This window comes from Pseudonaja textilis, chromosome 4, assembly GCF_049901715.1.
Source record: "Pseudonaja textilis isolate UNSWEBS1 chromosome 4, rPseTex1.2, whole genome shotgun sequence".
Lineage (NCBI taxonomy): Eukaryota > Metazoa > Chordata > Lepidosauria > Squamata > Elapidae > Pseudonaja > Pseudonaja textilis.
The window spans coordinates 13,239,470-13,252,122 of NC_141993.1; the positions used below are offsets into that span (position 1 = coordinate 13,239,470).

At 47.0% G+C, this 12,653-nt stretch overlaps 1 protein-coding gene across 2 annotated transcripts in view; it reads left to right on the forward strand.

The window, feature by feature from the left end:
* The first annotated feature begins 4,171 nt into the window (after nucleotides 1-4,171).
* CABCOCO1 (ciliary associated calcium binding coiled-coil 1) overlaps nucleotides 4,172-12,653 on the forward strand; it is a 32,729-nt gene continuing 24,247 nt past the window's right edge. The window contains exons 1-5 of one of the 2 annotated variants that reach the window (XM_087932271.1): nucleotides 4,172-4,288; nucleotides 5,478-5,581; nucleotides 6,550-6,719; nucleotides 9,568-9,712; nucleotides 12,435-12,507. In XM_087932271.1, coding sequence (XP_087788397.1) covers nucleotides 4,229-4,288; nucleotides 5,478-5,581; nucleotides 6,550-6,719; nucleotides 9,568-9,712; nucleotides 12,435-12,507 — 552 coding nt within the window. In that variant the 5' untranslated portion in view covers nucleotides 4,172-4,228. The remainder of the gene's footprint in view (nucleotides 4,289-5,477; nucleotides 5,582-6,549; nucleotides 6,720-9,567; nucleotides 9,713-12,434; nucleotides 12,508-12,653) is intronic. The other variant, XM_087932270.1, reaches the window with a different exon arrangement.

Here is a 12,653-nt window from a genome sequence, read left to right on the forward strand (position 1 = left end):
TGTTTCAAAAGGAGGAACACGTGTTGTTTGGTACAAGTGATTTCAATCAGCACCTGATCAAAACAATTGCTTCCATCTTTAAAATGAAGCCCCTTTTTTCTTCCCCCGTTAAGAAAAACCTGTTGTGCTCCTTTATGGACTATCTGCGCCATTTACAATCCATCAAAAGATATTTTAATAACAGCATGACAGCACTTTCAATCAGGCAAATGGGGCTGTTTTCGCAGCAATTGCATTTTTGCAACCCAGTTGTTTGCTTGCTTTCCATTTATTTTATTTTATTTCAATCAGTCTTATGGATTCCTTGAACCGAGAATTGATTCTAAAACTGAACTTCCCAATGAATTTATTCCAAACTCCATATTTAATGCCTTTGGAAGCTTTTGTGCTTTGCAAAGCAGGATGTCTCCTGCCCCTGAACACAGCACCAGCTGATGCTCCTGAATGCTCTCCAATGTCTCATCCTTGGCTAGCTTCCTCCAGCTGCTGGGGTCCCAGAAAGCTTCTGCAAACATGGAAAGAGGCTTCTGCCATATGCCCCTGGCCAGGACCCATCTGGCTGCAGGGAAGCTGCAAAGCCACAGAAATTAAAGTTCTCCACATCCACTCAAATCAAAGCTGCCTCACTTACTCAGACCTCATCTGCTCACTTTCTCAAGAGATGCGTAGGGTAAAGATATGGGGGGCCTTGCTTGTTTTCTACCATTCTTGCCTTTTATTTTTAGATCTTCCTCTTAAAAGTGTTTATAAGAGGGTCGTGGGGACTCTAATTTTTCAACTTTCCATTTCCAAACATTAGGTGTGCTCAAAAGCTGTGATATGCCTTGGGGATTGTAAAGATATTTTGGTTACTTTAATATGATTTAGATGCGCTTGGTAAATAACTGCATACATATCATAGTTTTCCATACCAGCAATTCCCCAGCGAACAATTCACACTGGTAATTCCCCAGTGCCATCAAAGAAGAACATTACTGTGTGCAGTGGAACTGGGTAAAAGATATCTTTTATCATTTCACTCTAGAGAAAGCCCCAGAAACAGGAAAAACTGCTCAAGTGATGGCAGATAATCTGGCCTATTTCACTAAGAAGAAAGGCATTGACAAAAGCTTGAAGGCCTTTAAGGAGGAGATTCTACAAAGGTTCCTACTGTCTGCGAAGGTGGTGCCGTGCACTGGGTAGAGCTCACGCCAGAGCATCCACTCTGCTGGAGCTGATTGACTGGTCAGGAGATGTCTAGGAGGTGTCAACTTTGACTGCAAACTGACTGCAGTGGAAATAAGGAAATTTACTGATGAACCAATGCAAGTGGAACCGCTTTACCTTCAGAAGTTGTGGGTGCTTCATCGCTGGAGGTTTTTAAGTAGAGACTGGATAATCACTTCTCTGAAATGGTATAGGGTCTCCTGCTTGGGCAGGGGGCTGGACTAGAAGACCTCCAAGGTCCCTTCCAGCTCTATTCTGATTGATTGAAGTACCAGAGTGGCCCAGTCACTGATCAATAAAGAGATGTGTGAAACAGGTCGCAGAGGCAGCAAGCAGAGGGTAGACACATGAGAAAGGTCCTATCAGAGGCCAAGAAGCAAGTCGGCGGCTGATGTCAAGAACCAATCAAAACAAGACTTGATGAAACTTGCTTGAATGGTCTTGTAACACATATAATTACTTTCTGGTGTTAGTTTATGACTACATGGATTATTATTTTTTTTGCTTGGCTAGATAAGATTCATGCATAAAAAACACCTTTAATTTATGTAGCACAGGTTGTAATTTTGACAAGATAAAGTTAACGGTATTTGCAGGGTATATGATCAGTCGCAGATTTACCATTCCAAGCTAAACGTGCAGTTGCAAAAAATAACAGCAGATTTGAATTCTTGGTGTAAAAGCACGTATTTTTAGAAGCCCCTCACTAAAAAATATTGCAAAAATTAATTTTCACCCCATGCAATGACAGACCTGTTCCAATCCAAAGAGTCTATGAAAAGTTTCCCTGGGTTGCAGTTTCCTTCGCCTTCTTCCTTTGGCTCTCCGGTCCTCTTCTAGGTGTTTTCTGCATTAAATCCAAAGCTCAACTTTTATAGTTGGAGGGTGGGGTCTCCTCTTCCTCTACAAGGCTCAGGCTTCTCAGACCCTTTAACAGCCCCTCCACAGGCCCAATTTCAAACCTCCGCCCCTTTTCCTGTCTGGGCGCTGAGGGCGCTGCCTGGCAGAATCAACTGCAGCATTTTGCTCAGTTGTTAGATGCTAAGGCCAAAGCCTTGCAAATGTCTACAAATATATGAATTTCCTGCAACACTTTACAGCGGATGGCGGCATCGGGGCTGTTATTTCCTCCTCTGCTAAATAGGCATCTATTATTGTCAATTAAAGAGGCTATTTTAAGCTAGAGACACAGTCCACTGTGAGACGGAAGAAAAATGGGGAGAATTAAATGGAATTGCTGGGGAGTTTTCTAACATGCTCAGCATTCCTTCTGCAGCTCCCGAACATGGCCCGTTCTTCTGGGAGGCTTTCGGCGAAGCCGTTACTGGTTTATTTATTTCACTTTGACTTGATTTCTGGTCCTCACCCACACAGCTAACCACCAGCAGTATTGCCTATCAAAAGCCCTCCTCCCTCAAAGTCGTAGAGGATTACCCACCCATCAATTCAACCTAATGCAGTATCAAAAAGGAAGACACGCGAGAGCAGGTGTCCCCGAAAGCCCAAGCCTTCCATCACCACCTGCCCTTCTTCTGTGTAAGCGGGTTGACCAGCGGTCGCAAATGCTGACTTCAGGGTCTCGTATAGATGGGATCTGGAGTTTCTTCCTCCAGACCTTGAAGTGGGGAGAAGATAGCCTTTTAGATAACCTGCTCTGGATCCAGGTAGGACCTTAAAGGTTGTTACACCGGTAGCATCCCACCACTTCTGTCAAATAACGTTTAGATCTATAGATCTCTGAAGCTTTATCGAAATGCGTTTTTTATATTTCCGTAAAAGATCTATATATATGATACGAACCGTAACTGTTAAGCAGAACCCTTAAAAGAAATGCTTTTTCAGAGTTAAATATTTGTGGTTTGCTAATCCTAGGTGGTTTTTGACTGGTTGGATCATCAAAACGTAAGTCAATGGGAATGCTTAGAAATGAGAGGAGGAGGAAGAGGAGGAAGAGGAGGAGGAGAATTGGCTGAGGAGTTTTAAGCTCTCATTAAGTATGTTTTGACTTTTAGAGCAGCACATCTCTCCTCTCTTGTCTACTTGAGGAAATGGGGTTCAGGGAAGGCCAGTGGTGCAGAATTCAGCCGGATGCTCTTTTGTCTGCCACTGGCCTATGCTGGGAGAGGGTGATTTGTTTTGGGGGGGGTAGTGTAGGAGCCCCCCTTGAGTTTGAAGCTGCCCTGTTCATCCTCAGATGAGAAAGAGGCTTCCTGGTGTCACATAATATCGAATTTAGAAGACCATGAGATGAACTGGATAGACTACGAAGTAGATGAGGACTGTAGACTGTCTCCTTCAGGAAGGCAAACGTGTCTGAAGGGCTTGGTCGCTTCGGTCATAATCTCTCCCTAATCTTCTTAGGTTGGATCAGGGGTCTCCAACCCTGGCAACTTTAAGCTGGCTGGGGAATTCTGGGAGTTGAAATCCTCCAGGCTTAAAGTTGTCAAGGTGGGAGAGCCCTGCCTCTAAAGCAGGGGTGTCCAGTCTTGGCAACTTTAAGACTTGTGGACTTCAACTCCCAGAATTCCTCAGCCAGCTGGAGTTGAAGTCCACAAGTCTTAAAGTTGCCAAGACTGGACACCCCTGCTCTAAAGGGTGCCAACCACCGTCCCACGCAGCTCTGGGAGCACTTGAGCGTATCAGGATGTACCCACCAACTCTGTGAGCTGCCACGTTTTGCACCAGGCTGGAGCTTCTGAGGGCTTCCCAAGGTCGGCACGCCTTGCACACGGAGGGCCCACAAACGGGGGTGGGGGGGGGTTGCAAAAGAGGTTCGGGACCCTTAAGGAGAGAGAGAGAGAGAGAGAGAGAGAGAGAGAAGGCAGAGCTGGCCCGGCTTCTGCCCTCCCTACCCGCCAGGGATACTAAGAGAGCCCCGGGCCCCGGACACTTATCCACCCACCCCTCGCTTGGCCCTAGTCCGCCTGTCCGGCCTGCAAGGGGGCGGCGAGGCGGACCCGGCGCGAGGGCGGCGGTCCCGCGGGGGCCGCGTGGCCCGGTTGCCTGGCAACCGAGCGGCGACATGGCGACCAGGGCAGCGGCGGCGGACCGAGAGCGGGGGAGCGTGGTGTCAATGCTGCAGGTACGAGCCCCGCTTCCCGGGCAGCCTCCGGGTGACGGGGCGGCGCCGCAAGGCTGCCGGGCAGAGCCGCCGCTCTCCTCGCCCGGGGAGGTTCCCGCAGGCCTCCCGCCAAAGCGCCGGGTTGGGTTGGGTTGGGTTGGGGGTGGGGTGTTGCTGGCGGGGTCGCCGTTTGGTCCCCGAGTGGAGTTTGGGGTCGCGTTCCCGGGTCCTCGATGCTCTTGTCTCCCGCGAAGGTCCCAGCCCCCGGGGGACGACAGAGGCGCTTCTCCTCGACTCTCTCCAAGGGCTGGGAGGAGGAGGAGGAGGAGGAGGAAGGGCTGGATTCGCCACTTGGGGGAGGGCAGGAGAAATGGCAGCAGCTGCCCAAGCGATCCGGGTCTGGTTGGACTTGAGCAGCAACCTTGCAGTGTGGCGACGATAAGGCTCCTGCGAGGCTGGCATCGTGGAGTGGCCTAAAAGGGCATATAGAGGCCCCTTGCCCCCCCCACTTCATGTCTTCTGTGGCCTCTTGGAGGGTGGTCGGTCAGGTCTTCCCGTGGCTGCCCTGGGCCTTGGCCCCAGGTCCTTTGGCCAGTTGGGCTGCCCACAGATTGGGGTGGGAGAGGAGGGATGAATTGGTCGATGGATAAATAAATCAGTAAACAAACACAAACAAACAAATAAATTCCTGCTGCAAAACCACATCCCTGTTTTGATTCTCGTATCTTGAGAGGCATGGATAGAATTTTCCTAAAGGTGACCGAAAAAGGATACCAAAACTACAATAACGGAATGCTTGCCTTTTTTGTAATTTGGGGCCTGTTTGTCGTTTTTTTTCCACGTATCCCTTTCCGTCCCCATTTGCCGATTGCAGGAGGAACAAACAGCTTTTGCCAAAGGTCTATCCGAGGCCTGCAGGGTGTGTTTCAAATTTGCTCAAGGGCCAGTGGTGACCTAGCAAAAATAAGAATTTCTGCTTTGCTGCATTGAAAATTGTCTTTAAAAAAAAAAAACCATTTGTAAATGCAAGGCCAATTAATTCTGCTCTTATCTCTCTGTTCCTGATCCTGTTGTAAATCAGCTAAATTGGTGTGGACAGTTGCCATTGTTTTTCTTTATGCACTAATTTTTTTAAAAAAAATCCTTTTGGTTGAATGTACTGCTTATGTGTGGGTGCTATTGTTCTGTAATTCATTGTTTTGCTCTGTAGGATGATGACAAAATTAATAGAGATGAAGAAGAAATGGCTTGGAAATTTCTATCGCTTGCTGAGATCAGCATTATGTTGGAACAGGATATCGCAGGAGTTGAGAAGTAAGTTTGATTGGGACATCGACAGAGCTTGCCCTTGCCATCCTCTGTCAAGACAGCAGGCAGTTGGTTTGCAGAGGGAGTGTGTCTGTGTGTGAGGGGAACCCTGTGACTTGGGCTGGGGAGGGGGGGTTGTTTTTCCCTTTTAAAGAGAAATGGAGCTTCTGTGGGTGTCGTTCTTCGCTCCAGGGACAAAGTCACATTCCTCAACATGCCACAGATTGTGACCCTCCCCAGCGGTTTCCAAGTCAGTCTCAGAGGCCCAGGTCATGGTTGGGGGTCTTGAGAGGAGACCATCATGTGATCCCATCTAAATCAGGGGACTCCAACCTTGGCAACTTTAAGCCTGGCGGACTTCAACTTCCAGAATTCTGGGAGTTGAAGTTCTCCAGGCTTAAAGTTGCCAAGCTGGAGACCCTTGATCTAAATGATGCTCAGGAGGATCAATGCAAACAAGGCCTCTTTTATTTGCACTGTCTAATCTTCCAAATATTTTCTTGGTCAGTTAACTCATAATAAAATGTGAATCAGTTTTAATTTTAAACCCAGTGAAACAAATTTTACATTTTTAAGACTTGCGACCATTTATCAGATGCTCAAGTTCTCTAATCCATAAACTGTGAATGTCATTAGTATCGTTTTTTTAAAAATATCATTTAGTTTTTACTACAAATACAGTGCAGATTTAGTTTTAGACATTGACTCTGCCTAGCTGTGGTATTAAAATATTTTCAAAAAATGTCACATTCCTATTTGTATGCAAGTCAGAAAATCCATGTGGGGAGATACGGTCCTCCAGAAGCAACTTAAACTTAAATGGTAAAGTTTCTGACCCTGGTTTTGGTCCAAGATTTTGGAGACCCGTCGATTTCTGCTCATTCCTGGGTTTGCAAAATTTGCCCCATTGAAAGTAAATTGGCACAATTACACAGACAGGTGGACTTTTGTGTTCTGCTATTTCTCAACCCCAGGAGTTTGGAAGAGTTTCTGAATCTGAAGCATCGATTGACATCTTTGACAGAAGCTGCGCTACTGGATTATTACGTCTCTGGATTTTGGTGGGCCAAAGGATCGGAGTTCTCATCTGTGCAGATTGGAGGATTCCTGACTCTTCTCAACTTATTGCTGGATAATCTGGAGAGTAAGTTCAGCCGCATCCTGTGAGTGTACCCATTCTCCACTGGATTACTGTATGTAAGACGACTAGGGGCCGTTATTTGGGAATGTCCCTGGCCCCCACAAAATTGTGATTTTACCCGGAATTCACTAGTTGCTGTTATTGAAAGGATAGTGTGTTTATTTATTCCTTGCATTTGTCTACCATTTTCTGTGCCAAAACACTTCAAAGCTGTTTAGGGCAACAAACTGTAGAAATAGATTTCGGCTCTTGGGCTCCATGTGATTTTTCCCTGTCATGGGGGTGCACGGTAGAAGTTCCCACCTGCCTCCCCTTCTTGTATTTGTAACAATGGGAGTGGTCTGCAACCACGCTAAATAAATGAATCGGCCTGTCCTCAAAGCCAGCTTCCACCAGTGCCCCCTCCTGGGAAATTAGGGGTCTAGATAGGAGCCTTCTGAGTCCTCAGAAGTTGCTCACATCTACACCAAGTAATGACTTAATATCTGGACCTGGTCACAAATAGGGTTTGATTAGACCTGGCATTCCACAACATGGACCCAGTTAATTTGGATTTGCAAACCACAGTTAGTGCTGCCCTTAATGTGCTCTTGTAGCTTAAATTATCTTGCCGCAAAAATACCAGAAGAAGAGAGACAGCTATAACCAGGTTGCTACTGAGATATTTCAGACTCAAACAGATAACAGATTCTTAACAGAGCCATGCAGCTCCTGAAGCCATGGAACACCCTCACTGGACACCCTGGCCTGCCCAGGAGAGCAATACCTACCCATCAGCAAGTGCTCTGTTTGCACTCATGCTTGGCAAATGCCAGGCATGTCGATTTCTCTCCTGGGATTCGAGCAAAAACAAAGCCAGAATTGCAGGACGAGAATCAGCCAAGCCTTTCGACAAAGGCAGCTTGGCATCGCTTGATGGGGAAAACCATCTTTCTCTTTAGAAGAAAGCGTTGTCTAACCTATGAAGAAATTGGTGAGAAGGGACTTTGGCACTGGAACTGAAAAGCATTTCAGGGTTTATTTGGAGTGTTTATCTTTTGCAGAAAAGCCCATCTGGAACCATGGACGGAAAATTTGGTGTGTGTTTTTCAAAAAGGGCTATATTACAGTCTACATTGGCTATATTTTAAAAGTGACATTTGTATAACTTTGTTGATATAGGAATCTCAGCCTTATCTGCAATGTAATGGAAAGTGTCAGAGCATCTGCAACAGCCAGCAGGGAAAGGGGGTTGTGGCTCTATCGCGTTGCATCTTCTAATCTATCTGACCAACCAGGAGGAATTAAAATATCTTTCGTAGATGCTGAAACGCTTAAGATTCAGAGAAGATCACTGTGTGCCCATTAGAGGAAAGAACTTGGAGCATCTCTGGTTGTGCACATCTGCTTTCTATCCTGAGAATTTACTTTAAAATTGATTTACTAAAACATCATCTTACATCACCATTGTATATATCCATGTAAACTGAATGGACAAATCCAAGCAATTAAAAATTGGCTTCTGGACTCTTGGCTGAGGTCAGGCTGCTGCATTAGATCTAACATCTCCCGACCTACTTGGAGGTGGTCCAGGGCAGGCCAGCCCCCTTCACCCCACAGCCTGTATGGAGGAGAACTTTCCGATGGGCGCAGGAGGAAAGAGGCTCCTTTCAGGCCCTTTGCCACCAAATCCTGCCTCTGCCTGACCCTCCAACTGGGCCCCCACAACAGATTGACTATCGTGAGAACATTCGGCCTCCAGAGCATCCACCTGTGGAGATACCAAGGACTGAGACGTTCTATGAAAGTCTCGGGAAGGCTGTGCAGTCAAAGATTAAATGTCCTCTGTGTAGACTTGTCCCCATCGTAGAATCTTAGGAGTTGGAAGAGGTCTTGGAAGTTCTCCAGTCCATCCCCCTCCCTAGTGCAAGGACACTCAGATCAACCCAGACAAATGGTGGTTCAGTGGAAACTGTTTTGAGTCCAGTAACGTTTTGACTTCTAAGGCCCTGCGCGGTTTCAGTGGAACTCTCATGCTGAGTCCACCAGGGAGGAAATGCAGAGCTTAGCAGACCGGCAGTTAGTTCAGAGGCAGGGCAAGTCTTATACCCCTTGGCCAGCACAGCCTCTCCAGGTTTCTCCAGAAAATAACCCTCTCCTGGTTCCAGCTTTGCTCCAGATCTGCTCCTCCTTTTCTCAGGGGCTGATATCCTCCTTGGAGCCTCAGTCGGAGGAAACACAGACTTGGGGGTAATCATAGGAATGTCCCAGCTGTTGTGATTGTTACTATCTCAGGAAGCCTTGGTCAGAACACCAGCATGCTTGGGAGCATTTCCCAGACAAGCCATACCCTCCTCTATCACTTTATGTGTGTGTTACGTGTGCAAAGCCTTTTCTTCAATATGTGTGTGCTGCTTAGACAGTATATAGTTAGTTTGGGAATGAGAGCTACCCCCTTAGGGGAATGCTTCATGGGAAATGTAGTTAATACTTCATGGAAGATGTAGTTCATGTCACATGGTCACATCTATAATCCTGATTGGTCACTGACTTGATCTTTGGTTGGGCTGGGGGAGTTTTGGGGGCATTCTTACCTGGACCCAGCATCAAACGGGAGATTTCCTTTGCTATAACACTAAGGGGATGAACATAACCATCTTTTCACACTATTGAGGCAACTATTGAGGCAAAGATTGGACATTAGATGAATCTCAGCGCAAGCGTTACGTTTTCACATGATCCAGACGTATGGAAGCCAACGCCTGAGTGGAGGCTTCTCTTCGGAGTGGGTTTGCTGGAGTCAGGAGAACTCTTTGCGTATGCAGCCGCATTGAACCACAGATGCTCACTCGTCTTTCCCTTTGCGTTGCAGCCTATCACATGAGCCTGGAAGAGAACATCCAGGAACTAGCCAGCGCCATGGCTGGCATCGGGCTGAGCAATTCAGAGATAAGTGGCGGGTTTGAGTTCTTCACCGTCGATCAAGCCAAAGCCATCATCAACTATGTGAAGAGCAGGTAGGGCTTCCTCATCCTTCAGCACTGCTAGGGGGAGGTGGCCATTCAGTACTTGTTGGGCTGTGAAGCTGGTGACGGGTCCCTTGGGTTGTTTTCATGAATCGTCAGGTTTGGGTTCCGACTGTTGGTGCTGCTTTGAACCCCCAAGGAATTAACAGTAACAAAAGAAAAATGGATGATTGGTTGCTAAGTTGATGGCACTAATTCTCGTAATATGAAACTTAGACAGCCTTCACTGGGTAATGGATTAATTAATCAATTAATCATTAGGGTTTTAATAAATTGAACAAGCGATTAAATGTTCATATGCCTTACCCTAACATTTCTCATGCAAACATGACACCTTCTAGCAAGATATTTTGAGGGAGCCCGTTTGGGTTTATACTGTGAAACCAATGCCTTTAATGTTTGCCTAGAGAAGGAAAGTCCCCTTTTGTTTCTCCTCCTTGAGGGGGGGGGGTCAGCTGTCTGGGGAATTCTGGGAGTTGAAGTCCACCAGGCTTAAAGTTGCCACGGTAGGAGAGCCCTGCCTTTAAAGGGTGCCACAGCACCTTGAATCTCACCTGGAAGCTAACCACAGTCTCACGCATCTATCAGGAATGCCTGTACACTCGAGTGTATCAGGTAGGACCTTAAAGCAGGGGTCTCCAATTTTGCAGCTTTAAGTCTGGAGGACTACAGCTCCCAGAAGTCCTCCAGGTTTAAAGTTGCCAAGGTTGGGGAGCCCTGAGCTAGATGGCCCAAGTTGGATGCTTCCTGGAAGACCCCAACAGAATTGAAAGGCCCTTCCTTGCCCTTTGCCTTGGACAAGTGGAGATGTTCTTTGGCTTTTAAATAGAAGAATAGAGAAGCCTAGATCTCTGGAAATTTTCAGCCCATTTTCAGAGCAGAAGCCAATTTCAGAAAATGAAATGAAGAAGGATCTGCTTCCCAACCTTTGGGAGCTTTGAAAATGGAGAGGGCATTTCAGCTGGCTTGGCTGCTTCTTCCGCTCTTAGAGCACCTCTTTGCTTTTGCAGAAATAGCCGGATTCCTCAAAAGGGAGATTTCTTGATCTGTTTCCAGTGATGGAGTTGGGGTGGGGGTGTTTCCCCCCCACCCCCCAAGAATATTCAGAATTTCTTCCTCCCTTTAATTTTGGTGGATATTTTTCTGTTTTCTTTTGCAAGGACAAGAGAGAGAAGTGCCCTGTTTCCAGGGCAGGGGAGGGCAGGGGAGGGCAGGTGATGGGTAACTGTCCCTCTCCCCTCCCCCCCTCCCCCCCCCCACCTGGTTCCCATTGCATCAGCTGCACCAACCCCGACATCAGCTTCTTTGAGGACATATCCCTGCAGGAAACAATCAAAGGAGGAACGTCCGTCTGTATTAATCGCTTTCAGATGCTTAAGTGGCTGTCATGAAAAGGCCTGCCTTGTTTCGTTCACATCTGTAATGCTTTGTCCCGTTATGCCAAAAGTCTCTCCTTCAATAGCAGCCAGAGTGCATGTCAAGTGGATTCCATGTCTGACCAAAAAAAGAAAATCTCTTCAGACCGGGAGAAACCCAAGTGTTGCCCAAGCTCTTCTGACCTAGGGCTTCCCCGGCAGCACGGAGCTAACTTCTTGTCCCGATAAACCCCTTTGATTTAGTTTACAGTGAATTCCTCTCCAGCAAAGTCCCGACCAAGAGTCTTTCAAGAGATTTCACAATCCCCGACCTTTATCAGGCCGGGAGAGTTTCTAGGACGATATCTTTCAGACGCCACACTGTAGCAGACAATACCTGATAAGAATGCAGGAACGGATCTTCACCCAAATGAACTAATGGTCTCCTGCAAAACTCCCCTCCCCTTCCGCTCCTCTTTTATTCCCTGTGGGAGGGGCCATTCGCCTGTGGCTTTACTCCCAAGTCTACCCTTGTTCCTTAGCTCTTCCCTTCTCCTAGCTGCTCTGTGCATGCACATGCTGGGAACAGGCTCCAGCTGTTCTTCTTCCTCACTGATGTCCAACTCTGAAGGCGGCTGTTAACTATCAGGTGGCCCTGGCCCCATCTCTGCCTTGGATGCAGAGCACTCATTAGAGCCTTCCCCAGACTCCAGGACTGGCCCGTGTTCCTCCCCAACGTCCTCACTGTCCGAATCTGCTGCCAGCTCTGCTGGCCACTGGCGGGCCACAACACAAGCCATCTTGTTTCTTAGCTAAACAATGAATCTGGGTTTAGAGGGAAGAAGGGCAGTCGTCAGTGAGCATTCTTTCCCCTCTCCCCCTGCAGAAAGCCCAGATCCCAAGGCCACCCTGATGGGATCGACCCAGATCCATCAGGGCCGGCAGGGCCGGCAGAACCCGACTGACAAAGGGAAGTCAGCTTCTGATGTCTTGGCGCCTTGCAAACTGCCCTGCTCCCTTCAGAGTGCTCACAACTTCCCACTCCAATGCATTTAGTCTTCTTCCTTCCCTCCAAGGTGATGGGGTGTCTTGCTTTCCTCCACCACAACAGCTTTGTGAAGCAGATCAGAAATCACAGCTGTACAACTTTGTGGCAAGTTTAGTTCTGCATTTAGTGGGAATTGTTACCTCGCTGCAGGATTTTATAACAGTGAACGAGAGAGAAAAAAATGGGTTTTGGATTATGAAATTTAGCTAGAGCTTTAGGGTCTTAGGTTGTGTGGTTAAACAACCTCCTTAGAAGCAACATGAATCCTGGATGCTCTTAAAAAATTACCGTCCATTTTCTTGCCTTTCAGTTTATTCCAACATTATACACTGTACAAATATCTTTTCCACAGTCCCAGGGAAGAACTTGTGATTGGAGATGAGGTAAGTAATTCGTGGGACTGGAAATGATTAAGTGGGATGTTTTAATGCATATTTTCTGGCATCTGTTTTCTATAGCTCAAAGCAACTTTTATGTCAAAAATGCTCAAGGGTTAAAAGCACAAAATAGTAGATAAAAGAATAAAATG